The 21,511-nt window shown below is 33.5% G+C and overlaps 3 protein-coding genes across 3 annotated transcripts; 2 read left to right on the forward strand and 1 right to left on the reverse strand.

The window, feature by feature from the left end:
* Window positions 1–7,230: 7,230 nt before the first annotated feature.
* On the forward strand, window positions 7,231–10,487 carry LOC106753318 (ferric reduction oxidase 8, mitochondrial). The gene is made up of 8 exons (XM_014635116.2): window positions 7,231–7,532; window positions 7,655–7,745; window positions 7,826–8,017; window positions 8,098–8,335; window positions 8,484–8,811; window positions 8,900–9,158; window positions 9,309–9,985; window positions 10,073–10,487. The coding sequence occupies exons 1-8, from the start codon at window positions 7,370–7,372 to the stop codon at window positions 10,246–10,248; spliced, it is 2,124 nt and encodes a 707-aa protein (XP_014490602.1). The 5' UTR covers window positions 7,231–7,369; the 3' UTR covers window positions 10,249–10,487.
* Window positions 10,488–10,736: 249 nt separating this feature from the next.
* On the reverse strand, window positions 10,737–12,926 carry LOC106753319 (L-type lectin-domain containing receptor kinase S.1). The gene has a single exon (XM_014635117.2). It carries the CDS (start codon window positions 12,917–12,919, stop codon window positions 10,910–10,912), a length of 2,010 nt encoding a protein of 669 aa, XP_014490603.1. The 5' UTR covers window positions 12,920–12,926; the 3' UTR covers window positions 10,737–10,909.
* Window positions 12,927–14,919: 1,993 nt separating this feature from the next.
* On the forward strand, window positions 14,920–18,468 carry LOC106753283 (protein Simiate-like). Its single transcript, XM_014635077.1, has 7 exons — window positions 14,920–14,935; window positions 17,319–17,423; window positions 17,507–17,555; window positions 17,655–17,781; window positions 17,951–18,021; window positions 18,161–18,233; window positions 18,400–18,468. The coding sequence occupies exons 1-7, from the start codon at window positions 14,920–14,922 to the stop codon at window positions 18,466–18,468; spliced, it is 510 nt and encodes a 169-aa protein (XP_014490563.1).
* Window positions 18,469–21,511: the final 3,043 nt, after the last annotated feature.

Consider the following 21,511-nt stretch of genomic DNA (forward strand, 5'->3'; position numbering starts at 1 on the left):
ATGATTTAATTAGTGTGTTTTTTATTTTTATTTTTATAAAAATGATTTAATTGATATTTAGAATAGTAAAAAAATAGATATACAAATGTACCTATTACTAGATCGGAATGAAGAACAAAAATTATCTACTCACTGAATTTGGAAAGGAAAATGTGAATGAATTCTAATAACAAAAAATGAGAATAGGATAATGAAACTTACACCTCTCTTGTCCTCTCATCCTTTCAACTGAACACATCCTAGGAGGTGGAAAAAGGTAAAAAGAAAAAAAAAATTGATAAAAAAAATAAAGAAGAGAAATGGAGAAATAATGTGGAAGGGGTGGACAAAATAAGGAAAAAAAGAAAAAAAGTTGTGGAAAGTGGATGGTAGAAAAGAGAAAATCATGTGAAAGGTGATAAACTGTGGAGAAAGGTGCAGCAAGAAGGAAAAAAAACTCAAAAAAAAAAGAAGAAACTGATCACTTCCACTAATTTTATAAAAAAAGCACCACTTAAACCCTTTTAAATAAAAAAGTGAAATTAAAATAAATTAAAAAATCACATTGAATAAATAAAAATACTAATTAAATCCAAAACATATTACTCACTTTTTACACAGGAGCAGAAAGATAGAACTCATGCTGCTGATAGACATGATATTTTTTAGTACATAAAAAAAGTATTACTAATACACATTATGGAACTCATATAGATGACTTCATATTGTAATTTAAATTTAATTGAAATGAAAAAGCTGTTTATACAGTTCACATAATAATAGAACATAAATGTGTCACTCATATTCAAGACAGAAATTCCCTCGTATCCGCAGACAAATTCACAGAAGTTTTCTTCCCAAAAATTAATAATATGATGGACATGAGTTTTCTATGTAGATCACACAATTACTTTTGACCTATGGTTGGTGGTCCGATTTAGTTCCTCATGATTGAAAGTTGTAATTTTCATTACTCAACAGGCTGGAAAATTAAGACTACTTAAGTAGTTGACCCAGTGCTTGTTTTTGCTGGTGTGAGAAATGTACTATATACCATCATCTTCTTTTATGCACCCTGTAAGCAAGGGATTGTAGATAGAGTTTGAGACTATAAAAGGAAAACATACAGGCGACAAAACAAAAATGAAATAAAATATATGGCAGAATATCATGCATTGCTGAAATCTACATCTTCCCTGTCTAATTTATTGTACATATAGAGTTGAGAGAGAAAATCAATAGTTGACCGAACTGGACTTGCCTGAAAAGCAAATGCACTGTAAGAAGTTGCCTTTGGAGTGATTTTTACTCTGCGATGCTTGGCCATAGGATACCAAGCCATCCATGTAAGGATCTGACACAAACACCTCGCCATTATAAACCAAGGTAACTTCACAGGTATTCGGTGCATGTTTCTTTACGAACTCTCCAATGCTCAGTTTGTTGTTGCGCCTAATCAAAAGAACAAATTAGAGAAAGAAGATACACAATCCTTAATCTTTAATATGTTCTTGTCGATGTCATCCATTTGTGAATGAAATCCAAGCAGCGATAACATACCGTGTGTAAGGTAGCTTTTTGATTCCAATGACAAGGTTGGTTATGCTAAGTATAGAGATGAGATCCAGAATTGCTTTTCCTGTGTCATTGCTCTCCAGAAGCAACGTTTCTGCAATTACCTGGGAGAGAAAAGAACACGGAGACAAATAGAAATTGGTAACAAAATTAGATTTAGATTAATTTAGTATGTTTTTGTGGTCTACATAAATTCTAGAGATATCATAGTCGTAAAGTAATCAAGTCAGTACATTGGCTTCATTACTCATCTTAATGTACTTCTGCAAAAGATCCTTCCTCTTGTTGTTCACTTCATTCACGTATAGTCTCACTTGCTGTGGGGTCAGTTGACTTCTTTCAAACCTTCCAACTATCAGATAAGGTATTACCACGAAGTAGATATAATTCAAGGTTTGAGATGTATTCTTGATAGACAATGCACAAGTTTGAAACATTCATGCTACAGTCCATACTAGAAATGAAAAGAAATGACTAGTATCATACAAGCCAACATAATTAAAATTCTTAGTTATAGTAATCTAGCAATGGCATATATTGGTGTTGTGTCGGTAAGGAGAGAACAGAATACTAAAGAATGACGCGTAATAACAGGTGTCACTAGAATATATTCCAAAGGAGCAAAATCGGTTGTGACAAAGAACTAATGTACTGAACTCAAATGGAAAAGATTAATGGTTACCTGGAGTAGGAATCAATGTGATTGGAGAAGAGACGTGGACAAGAAAAATCCTGGAACCGGGAGAGACAGCATGATCAAGAGCCCATTTCACTGCATCCATGTCATCTTTGCCAACAGCCACATAGAGATCATCAACCGTTCTATCTTTGTTTTTTGTTATGCTGTTGCCATCCTCAACTATTTCCACAATTTCTGTTGACAACGTTTGCATAGAATAGCGGCCATAGTCACCGTTTTCTTGGTCAACCACCTCATCATTAGCCCCGTTTCTGCTACTGATTAAACTTTTAATTTCTTCAAATGCTCCAGAAATTTCAGGAGTCATTATTTCTTGGGAGTTATAGACGAAGGAATCTCTACCAGCAGTAAAATGGAAGCCATTAACTCCATTTTTGTCACTTCTCTTGAGATCTCCAAATGCTTGTGCAGTTTCTAGCAACCATAGTTGAGAGTTGTAATAATCCTTTGCTTCTCTTGGGGTGTGATTCACATCTTCCATATCTCTGCCTCTTTGTCTCCACTTTCTCACATTACAAATGAGGATAGGAAATGAAAGGAATTATTGGTTGATTCTAAATTGGCATTTCATGAAGGCTTCGTTGCTATCAAAGCCTCAAACTATGTGAAAAAGGAGTTTCTCTTCTGTCACTTAAAGTATATATTTTTGGATGAAAACTCTTTTGTCGATATCAGCAGTTCATTGGACGTCTCATACTATGCTGACCCCTTTTTCATTTTTTAGTGTGTTTTGGGTATTTAGTTGTAACAATGTAGGCTTCTTGCTATAATCGCTTTAACTTTAATAACCCTTGAGGGTTAGTTAGAACCATGTCATTTTTGGCTATGTACCTCCAAGGTTTTGGTGTACTAATATTTGAGAATTCTAGCATTATTGTTTCTACGGTCATAATGGTATCTATGGAATATAAGGGTTTAACATTCTCTAAAATGATCACATGGGTGCTTGGTTTATTGCCAGCTTAATCCTTCGAGTTTGCAATGAGGAAACTAATACAGGGAATTGTGTATCTTACAATGCAATAACCTTTCGTTGATGTCAATGATAAAATCCCTGAACCCCTTCAGCTGTCGTGTATAATATTATAAGGATATGTAAAAATCATAATGTTTACTTAAGCTGTTTACATTCCAATGACTCTTGGCACATCATATGAATTAACAATCATTTGGATGTATTTGAAAAGACCTTTATTTTCGATGAGATGCATTAAATTTGGAATATTGTAATGTAAATATATATTACTTGTTGGCATTGCTGTCCGTAATTTATCCATCACAGGCTAGTATTCATCTAGACCTGATCGATCATAAACCACGATACATCTCTTATATATGAACTAATTTGATAACGAATAAAATCAGCCTTTGATGTGATGTTATTATTCAACTTAGTCGTGCTTTTCTGTCTGTGAGGATTTTTCTTTTGAATCCTCGTCTGCCCCAACATTTTTTTACCATATTTCTTGACCAGCTTGTTTGTGTTAGAGCTCCAAATATTTTAATTTAATGATGCCCATAATTTCGTTGAGATGGTATGCTAGAAGTATAGAATATTGTTCTGTTTAGAATGGTTAGCTATTTATGGTATGCTAGAAGTATTGTTCTGTTTATGGTATGCTAGAAGCCATGTTCTGAAGTTCATTTTCTGTTTTTATTTTATTAAAGCTCCTCATGATTTCATCATACATGCATTTGAAATTTTGTTTTATCATTTTATTTTTTTCATTGAAGTTGGGGGAAACTTTTTCTTCCTTGTTCATTATATATGTCTTAAATTGATTTACTGTTTTGATTTTGGTTTTAATTCATTTTCTATTTTAGTTTTATCAAAGCTCCCCATGGTTTCATCAAACTTGCATATGAATTTTTGTTTTATCAATTTATTTTTTGTTAGAGTTAGGGAAAGCTTTTCTTTTTCTAATTCATTATATATGTTTTAAATTGATTTCCTAAACACAATTCTCGAACAAACAAACTAATATTTTATATTTGATCAACAACACACCTTCTTTCCATGATTTTACTATCTTATGTAGGTATATTAAATATAAAACATTAGTTTATTTGTTTGAAAATTGTATTAAGTAAATCAATTTAAAACATATATAATGATCAAGGAAAAAAAATTCCCAACTAAAAAAAATAAAATGATAAAACAAAAATCCATATACAAGAAGTTTGCTGAAACTATGAGGAGTTTTGTTAAAAATAGAACAAAGTTAATTTTTTTTATTAACATTAATATATGCTGATAAAAGAACTAATTTAATTTAGATAATTATATATAATTATATATAAGACGTTAGTTAATGTTTTTTAAATGGCTTAAATCTCATTCTCTTTTAATTTTAACATGAAATTTTCTCTCCGTCAAAGGCACAGATGAACTTAACTAGATTATTTTTTATACGTAAGGGCTTAAGGCTTTTGATTTCTACACCTCCATAACTACCACCCGCATCATTATCCTTTATTTTGTATGTATATTTTAATGGTGACTTCCAAATTATTTTTGATGTCGCAAACTTTTGATAACACATGGTATATTTTCTATATTTTCGAAATAAGCCTTCTAGGAGATATGAGATGTTTTTCAAAATAGGTTTTTTAGAACATTTTTAAATAATTTTTTCATATAACATATGGAATATTTTTTAGAGAGAGTTTTTGGAACAGGTTTTTTAAAAACATATGAGTGCAGTAGAAAATGACGATGTAGTTGAAGATATAATAAAGAAGAAGAAAAAGAAAAAAAGAAAAAGACATAGTAGCATCAATAAAAACGATGGTAGATATTAGTGTGGCGAGAAAAAAGTATTTAAATATTTTTGTTGTTAGTATGGAATATAGATAATTCATTGTAATATAGGAAGAAAAAATAGGAAAAATAAAATAAAACTACACTATAAAATGAGTCAGCTTACTTGAACTCCCTTCATGAGCTGTATATGGGTTCAACCAAGCTAATGATCAATACAAAAAGTGTTTGAAAATCATATTTCATTAAAAATAAATTAAAATATTATTTAGTTTATTAAATTAATTCAAATTAGATACATTCTTCAAAATGCATGACAAATGTAAATAAATTATTTTCAATTTCATTTAAATATGAAAGTTTTATCAATATTAAAAATGTTAAATTTATCAAGTATTTTGGTATGTTTAATAGTGTCACCTATTTAGAATAGGAATGACAATGGGTCAGGATACAGATAGTGCCTACTTATAACCCAATTTGATAAAAAAAATTTACCCGTTACCCACATGGATACTCGCTTAAAATATATCCACGAATATTTTAAAATCTGCGGATACCCATGGATACTTGTAGATACCCGCAAATATTTTAAAAATACATTTTTATAAATTATTAAAATAAAATTTAAATAGAATTACAAAAGATATATAAAACATAATAAATTAAATTAAATATAAATTAAAATTTAATTTTAATTAAATATAACCTTGTAAAATATAAATTAATATTAATTTTAATTAAATTTATTTAATAAAATATAAATTAAATTTTTATTTTTATTTTGCTCAGATAGCATATATCCGTGGATACAGATAATATAATACCTGTATCCATTTATAAACGGGTATTAAAATAGTGACTAACTGCGAATTACGGATAATAAAATATCTACCGATATCAACTATCCGACGTTGTTTTTTTTTTTTCGTCCATAGTTTAGAAGTTAATGTCAAAAGAAACTTAAATATATTTTCATTTCTTAAATTTTTTGTGTCCTTTTTAGTAAAATTGTGACTAAACTCCAAATCGAATTATATTTCGAATGTGAGTTCTAATGATATTATGTTAATGGATTTGAAGTCATACCATTAATAATTAATCTAAATGATATTATTTGAACAAATTTGAGATTGGAAAATTAAGATGATATGTGAAAGTGAACTTATATTTTTCCAAAAAATAAAATGTAGTTTTAAAGATGTTTTTTTATATACCTAATAATTCACATAGCTGCTTAGGAGGTCAATCACAGTTCAAATATAACTTTCTTTTTTAAATTCTCTAAAATGCTTTTTAGAATATAATCATGATGAAATTTTAAACTTCAAAATCGATAATATATAACAATGTTATGTCAACAAATTGATATCAAATCATAAAATAAAATAACAATTAACACACACAAACACGTATAATCGTGATGAAACTAAAGAGCGAGATAATTGCCAATGTTTTGATCTCATTGTTATCATTTATATAAAAACGTAAGTCTGTAATATGCCTATATTTGTTTATAAACGGTTTCTGTAATTGAATCAGAAATAACATATAACTAGCTTTACGAATTTTTTCAATAATTGAAATAGTTAACACATTATAATCTACCTTGATAAGTTCTAAAATATGTAAACCAAAAGATATTCTTAAAACTTGGAGATTCACCCAAAGTAAAAGTGATTCTTTATGTTAAGAGAACATGATTGATTTGGACTGTGACAGACGGATAGAGGCAAAACAGATTGTAAAAAGAAGTATATATGGATGGAGGAGGGAACGTGTTGGTGGCAGGGACCGAAATCCCACTATCTGATGATTCGGATGAAGGAGCTATCCAAAAAGAAAAAATGAATCTCTTAAAGTGAGAAACACATAAGATAAAAGAAGTATGATGCAAGATGACCGTATACTAATTGCTCACTCAAACCTTTAGAACAAATGTCAATTGCTAAATGAGAATTCAAGTTATCCCGAAATCATGAAAACCGAGAATCAACTTGTGGACATCATTAATCCATCATCTTTATTTTTTAACAATAAGATACACAATAACAATATTGTCACATGAAAATTTAACTGTCAGTCTAAGTCTCACGTTAAAAATAAAAAAATAAAATACTGTATAGAGATGAAAGATCCCTCAACACGATATTTTTAATATTTTAGATAAAAAGTTATATATGAATCTCCTTCTAGAAATTTAACTGATGGGCACTGAGGAAGTGGTGGGGCCAAAACATTACTTCCTAAATGGCAACCAACATTCCAATTTAGATTCCTTTATATATGGATCTTTATCGCATTTAATGAAGTGAAAACAAGAAAAGCCTGTGGCGGAGGGAGACCAGTCAAACATGACAAGCAGCACCACTTTGCTTGCTGCTATTCTCAAACTTCTCATCATCTTCTTATTCGCAGGTTGGGTTGCTCTTTGGCTTCTCAAGCCCACCCAAATCTGGACAAGAAAATGGAAACAAATAGAAGATAGCGCTAATAATACAATTTTTGGATACTATGGTAAGAACGAGGAATCTCAACTTCAATTACTCATACCATGTGTAATCCTCTCTTTTTTCTCTTCAATGTAACTATTACTGCATAACAGTTGAAATTCCAAGATGGATGATACTTTTCTGCAGGTCTTGGCTTCTCAGTGTACACGTTTCCTGTAATTGCTATTGCAATAATTGGACTTCTTTTATTGGATTTAAAAGCCGGATACCAAAGCAGGTAATAATATGTAAATATCAAGGCCTGTTCAAATATTATAATCGACATTTCTCTTCAAAAATTGTTTCCTTGTACTACAGAAGTGCAAGAAGTCCATCAAAATCGAACTTCTTCTCAAATCCACTGGTAGTGAACAGCACACTGGGAATCTTATCCAGTATTGAAATACTGGTGGCTTTCCTTTTTATTGTCTTCTTAGCATGGACCTACTACTCTCGTATTTCTTCAGACTTCAAAAAGTTGGTGCCATACAAATCACTGAAGTTGAATACGTAAGTGTTCTTGACGCTCTTATGTCGGATTGGCAGAAAAAGATATTACATCACCGAGTTACTTACTATCCTGATTTCAGATGGCAACTCAAGTATCACAGAGTAGCAACCCGGTTTGGCTTGCTATCAGAAGCTTGTCTGGCTTTGTTGCTCCTCCCTATTTTAAGAGGGTTGGCTGTGTTTCGTGTACTTGGCATTCAGTTTGAAGCTTCAGTTAGATATCACACATGGGTCGGAACTGCAATGATAATATTTGCTACAATACATGGTGCAAGCACTTTTTTGGTATGGGGGATCAGCCACCATATTCAGGATGAGGTGAAGTACAAAATCATGAACCTTCTGTTGTTGTAATTCGTAGACATTTTCTTTACCGGACTAATTTTTCAACAGTAATTGAATATACAGTACCTGTGCAGTAGCTAGTGATTAGTTTTCTCCTTCTCTCATCATATTTTTCAATCAGATTTGGAAGTGGCAGAAGACCGGACGCATATACCTCGCTGGGGAGATAACACTTGTTGTGGGGCTAGTCATTTGGGTCACTTCTCTTCCCCAAATTAGAAGGAGAAAGTTTGAAATCTTCTACTACACGCATCATTTCTATGTAATCTTTCTTGTATTTTTCTTGTTTCACGGTGGGGATAGGCACTTTTATACGGTTTTCCCAGGAATATTCCTTTTTAGCCTTGATAAATTGATCCGAATCATACAATCAAGTCCAAAAACATGCATGGTTTCAGCTAGAATTTTTCCTGGCAAAGCTGTGGAGCTAATTCTGCCCAAAGATCCAGGTATTTCGTTTCTATATAGCAGTCTGAAATTGATCATTAGAATTGCAAAGGGGGGAAATTATTTAAACGACTTTTTAACGATTTGCAGAGCTGAAATATAACCCTACAAGTGTTATATTTTTAAAGATACCAACCATATCTCATCTTCAATGGCACTCGTTCAGTATAATATCTAGTTCCAGGGCTGATAACCACATTTTGTCAGTGATAATAAAATGTGAAGGGTGGTGGACTAATTCTCTTCACGACCTGATAAATGCTGAACTAGACAAAACTGAAGATAAAAGGAAGGGAATACCTGTTGCAATCGAAGGACCTTATGGACCTGCTTCTTTGGACTTTTTGAGGTGAGCAACGACATTATACTTAAACACTTCTAATAGTATAACTCCTCAGTTGTCCCTTGTCATCAGTTTTTTTTTTTTTTTTTTTTTGTAATGGGAAAACCAGTGAAAAAGTATAAGATCATCCGGGTTAATGGAAAAATTTGTCTGCAGATATGACACCCTTCTTCTGGTTGCTGGAGGAAGTGGAATAACCCCATTTCTAAGCATTTTGGCAGAAGCTAATTCAGCTGCCAGCAAAAGTAAATTTCCCTCGAGAATACAACTTGTGTATGTCATCAAGAAAGCAGAAGACTTCTGTCTGTTACATTCAATCTCACATATGTTACTCAACCAATCAACTAAAAGTTTCCATTTGAACCTAAAATTGTTTGTAACCCGAGAAACACAAGCAGGGGTAGGAATTAGGGAGCTACTAAATGAGTTCTTTAAAGCAAGAACACTGCAAGTGAACAGCGTGTGTTCAAATTATGCAGCATACGGGCCCGAAAGTCCGTCTTGGATGGCTGCCATCGCAGGATTTTGCTCCATTACTTTTCTTATTTTCCTAATCTGTTTCAACCATATTATAATTCCATCTGGAAAGCGCTCCAAAATGGACAAAGAAAAGACTCCGTCTTGGGTCGTTGATCTTCTTCTGATAGCTGCTTTTGTCCTAGCTTTAGCTTGCAGCGCCTCGGTGGCAGGCTTTTTGAGATGGAGAAGGCTGAAGAAAGGGATTCCCCAAATATCGCATAGAGAAATTGAAGCCCTTGATCTATGTTCAGATGAAGCTAGGAATGCCCTTGAAGCACACGAAGTGTATTTTGGGGGAAGGCCTAACTTTAAAGGTAGTGATAACTCATCGTTTTCTTTACAATGTTTCTAATGCATATTGACAAAAACAATTGACAGCTTAGAAGCTTTGAATTGAACAGAAATATTTGGCAAGCTCCGAAATGAAAGCGATGGATCTAATATTGGAGTATTGGTTTGTGGACCTGAGAGCATGAAGGAATCGGTGGCACTCGCATGCAAGCAGGAATCCGAGAATTTTAATGCAAAGAGAACAGAATCCTTCTTCACTTTCCACACTCTCAACTTCACGCTTTAGTAGTCCAAGAGTTAGGCACTGTTCCATTAGTATCTCATTATTATACTTTAATGTAATAGTGAAAAGGAGTGGGAGTGAAAATAAAAAACACATAATAACTCTTATATTTTCATTAGAAAACATTATTTATAGAATAGTATTATAGTTTTAATAAAAATGTAGTTGCGATGTTCCTTTACCAACGTTCACATTTGAGTGAATATAATAAAAAATACCGTATTGAAAGATTGCATTGAAAATATTCTCTTCGAATCTTTGGACGCTATTTTCAAGATGTATATAGAAAAGAATTTTGGCAATTGAAAATTTCCAAACATGTGGAGTGCGTGCAGATGGCGCCGCCTGTTTAATGCGCAAAAATGCTATTTACAATTTACAAAACCATTAATTAATTCAGACTAGAAAGCAAGCCAATCGGCTTCCAGATACAAGTGCCAAAATTCCTTATAAACTCACTGTCTCTAATAAGTTGAATCTCGCTTGTTGGCTGAAACTATAAATACTAGTTTTACTTGATTAGGTACAAGAGAAGTTTGCTTGGAAACTTAACTAATCCAACAATCCAAAACAAAACAAGTCAAACCGCAACGTAGCAAAATCCAAACACAAAAGGCTCAACGATAAAAAAGAAAAAAGTCCAATTATGTACAGTGAAAACAACTCAAACCCGCGTGGAGGAGGGTTGTAAAGGGGCCGTCTCATCGAGATCGTCGCCGCCGCGAACCAAATCGGACAAGACTTTTCCGGGCGCCTCCGGCGGATTCTCTCCAAGGAGAAGCGCGACGACTTCCTTCATGGTGGGTCTCCTCTGGGGGTCAGGATGGCAACAAGCCAAGCCAAGCTTCAAAACCATCTCCATTTCTTCCTCGTCGTACTCCCCTTCGATCCTCGCATCGGCAGCCTCACGCGCGCACCCCTTCGCGTACAACTCCCTCACCCAATCAATCAGCACCACCTCCTCCTCTGCCACCGAAGTCTCAATGGGACGCCTCCCGCACGCCACCTCCAACAGTACCACCCCAAAGCTGTAGACGTCACTCGCGGACGTCGGCGCCGCAACCGTGGCCAGCTCCGGCGCCAAGTAACCCAGCGTCCCCACCACACGTGTGGTGTTGGGAACCTCCCCGTGCGTGTAAAGCTTGGCCAAACCAAAGTCCCCGAGTCTCCCTCGCATGTCGGCGTCCAATAATATGTTACTGGACTTAATATCTCGGTGAATAACGACCTGGTCCCAACCATGGTGAAGGTAGTTAAGCCCCTCCGCAACGTCGACAAGGATACGACGGCGTTGCTCCCACCCTAGAAGCTTCTCGGGGCGATCGAAAACCCACCTGTTGAGACTCCCATTAGGCATGTAATCATAAACAAGCATAAGCTCGTTACCCTTTCTACACCACCCTCGCATTTGAACCAAGTTCTTGTGCTGTAGCCTCCCCATACTCTCTATCTCCGCCATGAATTCCCGCAGCCCTTGCTTCGAATCGTGGTTCACACACTTCACCGCAATCTGTGTCTTGTTCGGCAACGTCCCTTTGTACACTCTCCCGAACCCTCCCGAACCTAACAGCTGCTCCTTCCCAAATTCCCCTGTTGCAGAACTCAATTCCTCGTACGAGAATCTATGTGGCCAGTACTCTAACTCCCAATCCTCGATCTCGTCTTGTTCGTCTTTCCCTTTCTGGATTCGCCACCATAAGTAAACACCACAACCGCATATAACCACAAAAACTACACAACCAACAACAATCCCCGCTATTGCGCCGCCAGAAAGCGAGGAAGTCGACGATTCCGGTTCGAACACCGGTAAGTTTGTCGTGTTCAGCTCCCTCGCTTGCCCTGAATCGCTGAAGCTCCATGCCAGAACCCTCTGCGCCTCGATCCAGTTCGTTTTGGAAGCGGAAAACCCAACGTACATGTCAGTTGACACGTAGTTACCTATGGTAGGAACATAATGTGAAAGCGTAGGCCGCGTCGGGCGCGAAACGCCGATTGGCGCCACCGTTACGTTGAACAGCAGATTCTGGCCATCAAAATCGATCCAGGCTCGGATATTCTGGCCAGTTCGCATACGCACCGGCACGAACCCCCCGGTGGAATTGTAGTAGCCGGCGGGGGTGGAGAAGGTGGATTCGATGTTGTTGAGGTCGATGCCGATGTGGTTGTCGTCGATGTCGTTGAATTCAGGGTTCTGGCCGGTGTCGAATTCGACGGCGACAAGGGGGAAAAAGGTGGGGGAGGTGGCGTTGGTGAATAGACCGAAGTACTGGCTGGCGAGGGCTCCGGGAGGGTCGGTGGTGTTGCAGAGGACAAAGGCGAGGCCAAAGCCGGGACTGGTAGTGATTTGCGGCAAGACGGAGAAGACAAAAGAGGTTGAGAATGAAGCGATGGACGAAGATGAGGAATTGGAAGAAGTTTTTGTGATGGGAACTTTTGTGGGATAGAAGACGCGCCCATAAGAGTACTGGTTGGAGTCGTTGGTCATGCGGATGACCGATGCGTCCACGCGAGCGTCTTTCACCAAAGTGAGGTTGGTTATGCCGGTGAAGGAGTTGAATAGGAAGTCCAAGCAAAGTGAAGGAGTCGCAAAGACAGCGAGCTGAAGAAGAAGAATAACCAACCACATCCCGGAAAATGGTATTTCACCGGCGACGGGGATTTTTGAAGGAGACATAAGCCAAGTGTGTCTTGGGAATTTCCCAGGACTTGTATGGGTGGATTTTATTTGAACTCTTCCTTTAACCAATTAAAGATCAAGTTATGATTTTAAATATATATCAATTAATGCTCATATTAACAAGTGAGGAATGTCATTTTTGTTTGACTATTATTGTTTTAAAGAAAATGTCAATGAGCTGATGTTAATAATTTAACAAAGAGTGAATATTATAAAACTGAATTCAATGAGCTGGATCACCGATGAAGGTTCCTCAAAGAAAAGCAAGCAAAGGTAATATAGCTGCGTAGCGTCAGCAGTCAGAATTATAAATTCGTACTCTGAATTTTTCTTGTTTTCATAGTGCCTTTTTGAAAGTCCACTTGCCATATCTCTACTGAGAATGATGAAGTGGGTTTCTTTTCATGATTTTAGATTTTTTCAATAACTTGTATATTTTCTTAAGTTTAAATATTGAAAGGCTTACATGATTTACATAAAAAGTTAATTTTTTTAAAAGTTATTTATTTGTTTTTTTCTTACAAGAAAAATGATATTTTGACACTAATTTTTTTGACACAATACACACGTATCAATGGTTAAACAATTTTAAATTAAAAACGTATCTTGCGGTAATAGCCTGATAATGTCTGACATTGTGATGATGTGACGTGGTAATCTTTTGGTAGAAAATTAGGTTCTTGTGGTGGGGAGCTCGTGGCAGAAGTCTCTCACATTGACCGTCTTGTGGTGATCTCATTGTGCGGTCTGATGACGGCAGCTTGTATTTACCAAATAGTACCATTTTGCTGTTAGTTTATAATTCAATATTTGGAGGATAAGTATGATTTTTCATTAGTATGTCTTTTAACAGGAATATAAAAAATTAGTACAACAAAAATTGTATTATTAGAGAAAATAAAAGCTACGGTCTGTTTTCGGAAAAAAAAATCTCACCGAGTATTATTTATGTAAAAAATTCGAGGGTAGTGTAGCTAAAGGAAAGGTATTGTTATTAGAAGGTTGAAATGAATTTTACACTAATATATATTTCTTGATGATTGATTTTAGTATCAGGAAATTTTTACTTCATTATCGTTTCTTGAATTTTAGTAGAGTTGGGTGTAATTATAAAGTGTTTTGGGAGAATTTTTCTATTCTGTTTCAATAGTTTAATTTTTGTTGAGAATGCAATCCTTCGATTGGTGGAGGACTTACAAAAGAGATTCCGACATTTAGTCAGATATGTTTTATTGGTGGTTGTCTAAGTATCATTATCCTATATTTATAAGGCTTTGCGGTAGTCAAGTACATTGATTAATCATTAAACCAGACAATCAAATTTAATAATACCTGTTAATTGTCCATTAATACCATATTGTGTGCAATGACCTGTCAATCACTCATCAATAGCGTATATTTACATTTAATATGATCATTAAACATATTAATTGGCCATTAATAATATTTATCTTTCTTGACTAGTGTGTCTGACTATCGGTCGGTTGTCCGTTTTGACTTCAGATTCTCATTAGTCGATCGGTCATCAGGGTATAGTACATAAAGATATTTTCATTAACATAAAAAAAATTTATAACATTATCATATCAAATTCCATGTTAAGGATATGTGATATTATTTATTTGGTTTAAATTTATGAATAGGTTTGACATCATTTTCTTCTTTAAATTTTAGAAAGAGCATTAATATCATCATTTTTTTTAAGATTTGTGTGAAATTTTTAATTAAAATGTAGTGAAAATATTAAACTCGCAAGAGCAAGTTTTTTAATCTATTTCACTTCATCTTGTCATTCGAGTGTTTATTTGGACTTAAACTTTGATTCTTTTAGAATCATTTTTCATTAAGGTTGGTTTTTCCTTTATTAACATTATTGTATGTCCTAAAAGTTGCATTTTGTAGTTTTAGATTAACTTTGAGTTTTGTAAATTTTAAATTGTCATAACTTTTGTTATGGACCACAAATGTAGATGTTCTAACAATGAAAGTTATTGGAAATGGGTGATGAATGCGGTAACCATCATTTAAGGTATTTTTTTTTTCTAAAATGTTATGGAATTTTCAAAAATCCATAGTTTAAGGCATGTTTTTTTTATTATTCTATTAGTATTTTTTTATATCTTACACTTTTATTTTAGATACTCGTACTACTAAAACTTTGGAAATTTTTGTAATGTATTCTTGTATTGTATATTGATTTTTAAAGGTTAAAAGACAACAAACATCAATTTGACGTCTTTCACTATAACATTTGACCTATATAGACGTCAAAAGCTTACAATAATAGACGTTAAAAAGTCTATCTTGTATTAATGATTATTGGATCTTATGTTGTATTTATTAGTTATATACATTATATTCCTCAATTATTACTTTTTTTGTTTTTCTTCTTATTGATTGATAAAACTATATTTATTATGAAATTTTTATTTCTTGACAAAAAAAATAGATATTTCTAGAAACAATATTCTTATGTTCGTAGTTTATTAATTTATTTAATTTCAACTAAAACTTCTCGATTTTTGAACCATATAATATAAGTATAAAAGAGATAAACCAGAAAAAAAAATATTAAACACACAATAAATATCCTAACTTTATTGAAAATGATATTTTTCTTACAAAATCAAATGTATATTATGTAAATATTCTAATAGCACTCCAAAGGCTTTAAGTCTTCAACTTTAAGATATTCGTCATTTTTATGGGTACTCGTCCTCTTTAGGTTGAGTAGGAATATATTTTGCAAAAAACACTCTAATACTCAAGTTAGCCATGTGTCAGCAAGTAATAAATGTAGTAATTAATAAACATAATTAATGTACCTATGATATTTATAGTTTTGTTGATGGGCTTTTACTAGCATGAATCACATGACCTTATTACCTCTTAATATCGGGTTAATTCTTTTCTCTTTAGCTTAATTGTGGATTATCCTAACTAACAGGCTAATTGACATGATCTCATCCAGGTCAAAGAGGTGTAGATCGAGTACGTGTTGTCTTAATAGGCTGAGATGTATTTTGCCAGGAGCAAATCCAACACTACCATGTCCTGACAGGTCCTTGGACAAATACATCACTAGCTCCTAACTTAACATGTCATATGTTAAAGACTTATAGCGAATTTTATGATGTCAAGTATCGATAACCATCTTAGGTGTGAGGATGTCTGCCTTTAACCCTTGTCTTGTTGTTGTTGATGTTGGTATCCAGTCCTTATTTTGTTTGCAAAGAAAATATGTATTTCTTTGGTTATGTAACCCAATAGGTACAGTAGTTTCTCAACCTTAAGAAGTGTAGTCGACAAGGAGAATTGATTGATGGTGTCATGCCTAAAAAAGTCCAATAGTTACATATCCTTGATCATTAGATCCAAGAGGATATAATGGTTGATATTGAAGAGGTGGAAGATGAAAGGTCACTAAAAATCTATAAATAGTAGGAACACCATCATCAGACTTGACAATTCAGTTCTCAAACCTCTTAATGATCGTTTGTAAGTGTGTCTTATATTATATACTTGCTTGATTGTTGTCACATTACACTCGTTATTTTCGTAGAGGGTAAGGAAAATGTTTTTATGTTTTACCTGACTCTTCGTCATATCAAGAAGTATTAAGTGTTCAGTGGATTTTAACCTCCCGACAAAAAAGTGACCAACTAAAATATGTAACAAATCATAGTTATGATCTCCACATATTACCTTGAATACACATCCATCTCCATTATAAACCTGTTTGCCTTTCAATTTAAAAGTACAATCTTATTTTCTTGTGTTGAATATACTATGTTGAACATCAAATTTATATTTCATATACTTTCTTCCTCTTTCACATTCTAACAATACATACGTCTTTCTCCTAAGTTGAGCATTAGCTTTATCAGATCTTATATTTACAACAACAAAAAACCAAGATCAAAAGTGATCCCTCAAACCCACTAAACTAACTCATCACGTGTGGAAAAAATCTCATCAGTTTTAAAGTTATTTGTATAACCTCATTCGCATATTACATTTAAAGAAGAAGAGAAAATTTAAATGAAACTGAAATTTTCTTTGTAATTCCATCAAACATAAAGGATGATCTCTTATCTTAGAGTATAACCTCATATAACATGACATCACCATTAAATATCTCACTTGTTCAATAATAATAATAATAAGGTTTAAACCTCTTTTTGGTCCTTAAGTTATAAGCTGGTGTTCAGTTTAGTCCCCGTTTTTAAAAATGTCAACCTTTGATCCCTAAGTTATAAAAAATGTTTCAAATCAGTCCCTGCCGTTACATATCCACTAACGGAGTTAACTTTTTCTTTCTCTCTCTTCTGCTCCTCTGAATTTCTGTGAAGATAACAGCTTTTTCTTTCTCTCTCTTGTACTCCTCTGAAAAAAGAACAGCTTTTGCAGACAATTTTTTTTCTAATCCCTGACGTGCAGGATCTTCCCATGACTCCTCCTTCCGCCGTTGAATCCAACTTTGCCACTTTCTTCACCATAGGTAATCCTATTCACACTTACATTACATTCTTTTTATAAACCCTAGACCTCTATAGTTAACTATTTAGTTAATTTGAACTTCAGATTTCATGAAACCAGCTCACGATCAGTACGTTTACCGGCACGCCAATGGGTATGCTTTTCATTCCTCTGAGGTTGCTTCAAATTGGATTATGTTGGTATTTTCTTAAAAATATGTTCATTCTCTGTAATTGTTGTTGTTACCTTAAAGCTTGTGTGTGATTGGGTTGGCTCCTTTCCACGCTGCTTTCAAGGATGAAGGTGGAATCACAACCGTTGATTTCAATGTTGGGAAGTCTGATCGCAGCGAGATGAAAGTCATTGGAAAGCAGAAGAAGGTACATTTTCCCAATTTTGAATTTTCACACTTTCTTGTTGTCTGTCTCTCAAAAGCAAAAGAAGAACAATGACACTATTTCGTGAAATTTTGTGCGTTTGAAAATGTTTTACTTTATGGAAATTGCTTCTTATTCTTCCATTATTAAATTAAGATGTGTTTTCGTGCAGAATGCACAACACTTTGAGTCCAACACTGCTCTGTGTAAAATTTCTACCAAAAATTATACCTATATTGTAAGGTAAATTCTCAATTATAACACATCCATATGATCTAAAGATTATTTGTATATCTTTTTATGGTTGTGTGCTTATTTATCCAAAACCTCTTTTTCCGGGGTTTCCTTTATACTCACTGATACATAACTTATGACTTTTTAGATGTTGCGTTAAAGGCTCCCTCTTGGAAGTGAATCAACAATTGATCAAGCAACCAAAACTGCTTAATGTTTCGGTAAGAGTAACTTTGCGCTTTTTCAACCTAATATTTTCATTGTATATAAACCTTTCACTGTTTTGCCCCTGCATATTATGTTTTATGTCAAGTCCAAACTGTGTTTGATTTGCCAACCTTAACCTTCTCCATTATCAAATATGTCTATTGTTGTTGCCTTTTCTAGTTGTTCCTCGTACTTATATTGTTTATGAGAGCTGATATGGCTCATATTGGGGTCCCTGGAGACTTCTAGCCCGTTGGGTTTTTTTTGTCATTCACCAAAACAACTGTGTTAGATTAGACCCCTTTTTATGTGTTTGTGCTAGAAGAGGCTTACTTTGTTGTGTTGTTCTTGTCTCTGATTCCGTATTGTTTTGATACTTATTAGGACCTTGTTTGTGCGCTTCTGAAATGGAAGAGAAAAAAAATTGAATTTGGAGAATCGGTGCCGACTGCAACAGGCAAAAGCAAAACATTCTTGAGTCATGACCCAACAAAATTTTAGAAAAAAAATTGTCTGCAAAAGTTGTTCTTTTCTCATAGAAATTCATAGGAGTATAAGAGAGAGAAAGAAAAAGCTGTTATCTTCACAGAAATTCAGAGGAGCAGAAGAGAGAGAAAGAAAAAGTTAACTCTGTTAGTGGATATTTAACCGCAGAGACTGATTGAGGTTTAAACCTAATAATAACTAGAAATCAAAAAATTCATAAAACAAAACAAGCAAAACAAATTTTTAAAAACAAAAAATAAAAAGGAAAATAAAATAAAAATTAAAAAGAGTACCACATTTTTTAAATTTGGGAGAAATTTTCATCAAATTTCAAAATTTGAGAGAAAGTTTTACTAAATTTGAAATCTAAATGAAAATTTCATAGGATTTGGAAATGTGAGAAAAAGTTTCATTAGATTTTGAAATTTCGAAAATTTCTTAAATAAAAAATTGATGAGTTTCCAAAATCGAATTTTAAAATTAAGTTAAATTCCTAATCCAAATTTTAAAATTTGTTGAGTTATCTAAACTGAATTTTAAAATTTATAAAATTTTTAAAACAGATTTTGAAATTCCCTTAATACTTTTTCAAATTTTCTAAATCCGATGTAAAATATAATAAAACCAAATATTAAATTTCAAACGAAAATGAATAAATATTATATAGAATGTGTACTGAAAAAAGATGAAAGTTTTAAAATAAGATGAGGGAAAACAAAAGAAGCGGAATAAAAGGAAGTTAAACGTCATTCAAAAATGAAAAAAGCTGAAAAAAAAAAAGAGGAGAAAACTTTATTGCTTTGAAAATGACTTGGGATTACAACATAAGCATATAACTCTGCATAGTAAATACATTTGGTAAGTTTCTTTTTTTTATTTTTTTTAGGGATATATTTGGTACAATAAAATTTAGAGGTGCAGGAAAAAATATTGGAAGTCCAGGAAGAAAGCCCCTTAATTCTGGGCTTTAGGGAATGTTGATCTCACAACAACACTTACACTAATTGAACACTTACAACAATATTTATAGTTTTGATTGGTACTGCTGTGTGATTTTTCATCAACCCCGAACCTTTTACTCCACAAACGAAACTGTATTGTAGTTTTAAATTTTTGAACCAGAGAGAAAAGTATTTTACATTTATAATAGCTACATACCAATTATTTATAAGATTAATTTATGAATTTTGTAAGAAAAACTTTCATGAAAATATTTTTTTTATATAATATCTATCGAGGTTTATTAATCCAGCGAGTTTTAAGCTGTAATTTAACTACTCAAATCTTAGAATAAAAACAAATAACTTGTCAAATAACACAAAGTTAAATATGGGCTAGCGGTCCATTTTTTCTCCCTTCCTCTCTCCTTCGACAAATTCTTCCTGCACCTCCGTACATTTCTTCTGCACTTCCGTAAATATAAAAATTCCAACTTCTGAATTGATGGTGGAGTGGAGAGGTTCACATGACGACTTCTCAAATTTTTTACTTCGAAAGTTAAAAAAGTCTTATAAAGTAATTTTTTAATCTTTTTCAATTAATTTTAAATTGTGTAATTTGACTTTTTTTTTTTAAATGCATAATTCGAAAGACATTTCTAATTTCTGAATTGTATAATTTAAAAATAGTAAAATTATAATTTTTATATTTATAGGAGTGTAAAATAAAAGTATAGAGCTTTCTTCGTCATATTTGTTTTCTTCTTAGAGTTATGCTTCTTCAACTCATGTTTCTCATTACCTCTTCCCTTCAAACTTTTCTTCTCATTTTTTATTTCTTTTCTTATATTTTCCAAGAAGAAATCCTTTAATCTAAAAGATAATATAGTCAAGTTTAATTTTATGTGATTATCATTCTTAAAGTTCATTTTTTTTTTGTTATAAAATATCCTTTATAATTTCTTTAGCTTTATTTGTAAATGTTTTGATATTTTATCATTTTTTTCAATTAAAAAATAATATTTTCTTAACTAGTTAATTATTTGACTTGAGTTTTTGTTGCTTTTGGTTATCTTAGGTTTTTAAGGAGTTTTAGAATAATTTATATTATTTATTAATTTTAAATAATGTTAAATATGTTTTTGTTCATAAATTATTTATTAAAATTATATTTCATTGTTGTACCCTACGTGGCCGTACCCTACGTGGCCGTCCGTCCGTGAGGTCCAGCCGGCCACGCGAGAACCAGATCTTGAATTCCATCTTACAGATAACGCACGACGGGTCAACACGACCGAATAGCTCACGGCCGGCGTCAAACCTCGCCCTGTCTTCGCGAAACGTGTACAGCCTAGATGACGGCCGTTTGGTACCCGTCCGGCACAGATCAACGAAGATTTTGGAAGCTGCATAACATTAAGGTAAAACCAGATTAACCCCAACAGGCCTGCAATTGGGCCTTGATTAAGATTCCGCTAATCACTGGCCCATAGAAAAAACTATAAATAAAAGTCAAAGGTGAGAAGTAGGTGGTTACATTGAATGCATATTTACTCTACTATCTCTCTCTCTATATCATTAATTTTGGAAACCGAACATTGACTTGAGCGTCGGAGTGCTTTTAGCAGGTACCCAACCGGACACTTTTGGAGGGTAGCACGGACGGTCAAGGCAAGGAGAACCCGGTAGACGGTGGTGCAGGATTCGGACTGATCTAGACCAACCAAGCAGAAACAATTGTTAAATTAAAATATGTATTGTTTGTAACAATATTTTAAAAAAGAATAAACAACCTTTTTAATGGAAAACAACTTTAAAATATTTTTATATTGGCAAACGGTGTTTCAAAATGGATTAAAGCTTAATAT

This window comes from Vigna radiata, unplaced genomic scaffold, assembly GCF_000741045.1.
Source record: "Vigna radiata var. radiata cultivar VC1973A unplaced genomic scaffold, Vradiata_ver6 scaffold_223, whole genome shotgun sequence".
NCBI classification, from domain to species: Eukaryota; Viridiplantae; Streptophyta; class Magnoliopsida; order Fabales; family Fabaceae; genus Vigna; species Vigna radiata.

Excerpts from the sequence above, each read along its gene's own strand:
- LOC106753318 (XM_014635116.2), top strand. The coding sequence starts at position 7,370 with ATGACAAGCAGCACCACTTTGCTTGCTGCTATTCTCAAACTTCTCATC. Across the intron at positions 7,533-7,654 it reads TACAATTTTTGGATACTATG|GTCTTGGCTTCTCAGTGTAC; the intron begins GTAAGAACGAGG and ends ACTTTTCTGCAG. Across the intron at positions 9,986-10,072 it reads GGGAAGGCCTAACTTTAAAG|AAATATTTGGCAAGCTCCGA; the intron begins GTAGTGATAACT and ends TGAATTGAACAG.
- LOC106753319 (XM_014635117.2), bottom strand. The coding sequence starts at position 12,919 with ATGTCTCCTTCAAAAATCCCCGTCGCCGGTGAAATACCATTTTCCGGG.
- LOC106753283 (XM_014635077.1), top strand. Across the intron at positions 18,022-18,160 it reads AATTATACCTATATTGTAAG|ATGTTGCGTTAAAGGCTCCC; the intron begins GTAAATTCTCAA and ends ATGACTTTTTAG. Across the intron at positions 18,234-18,399 it reads CAAAACTGCTTAATGTTTCG|TTGTTCCTCGTACTTATATT; the intron begins GTAAGAGTAACT and ends TGCCTTTTCTAG.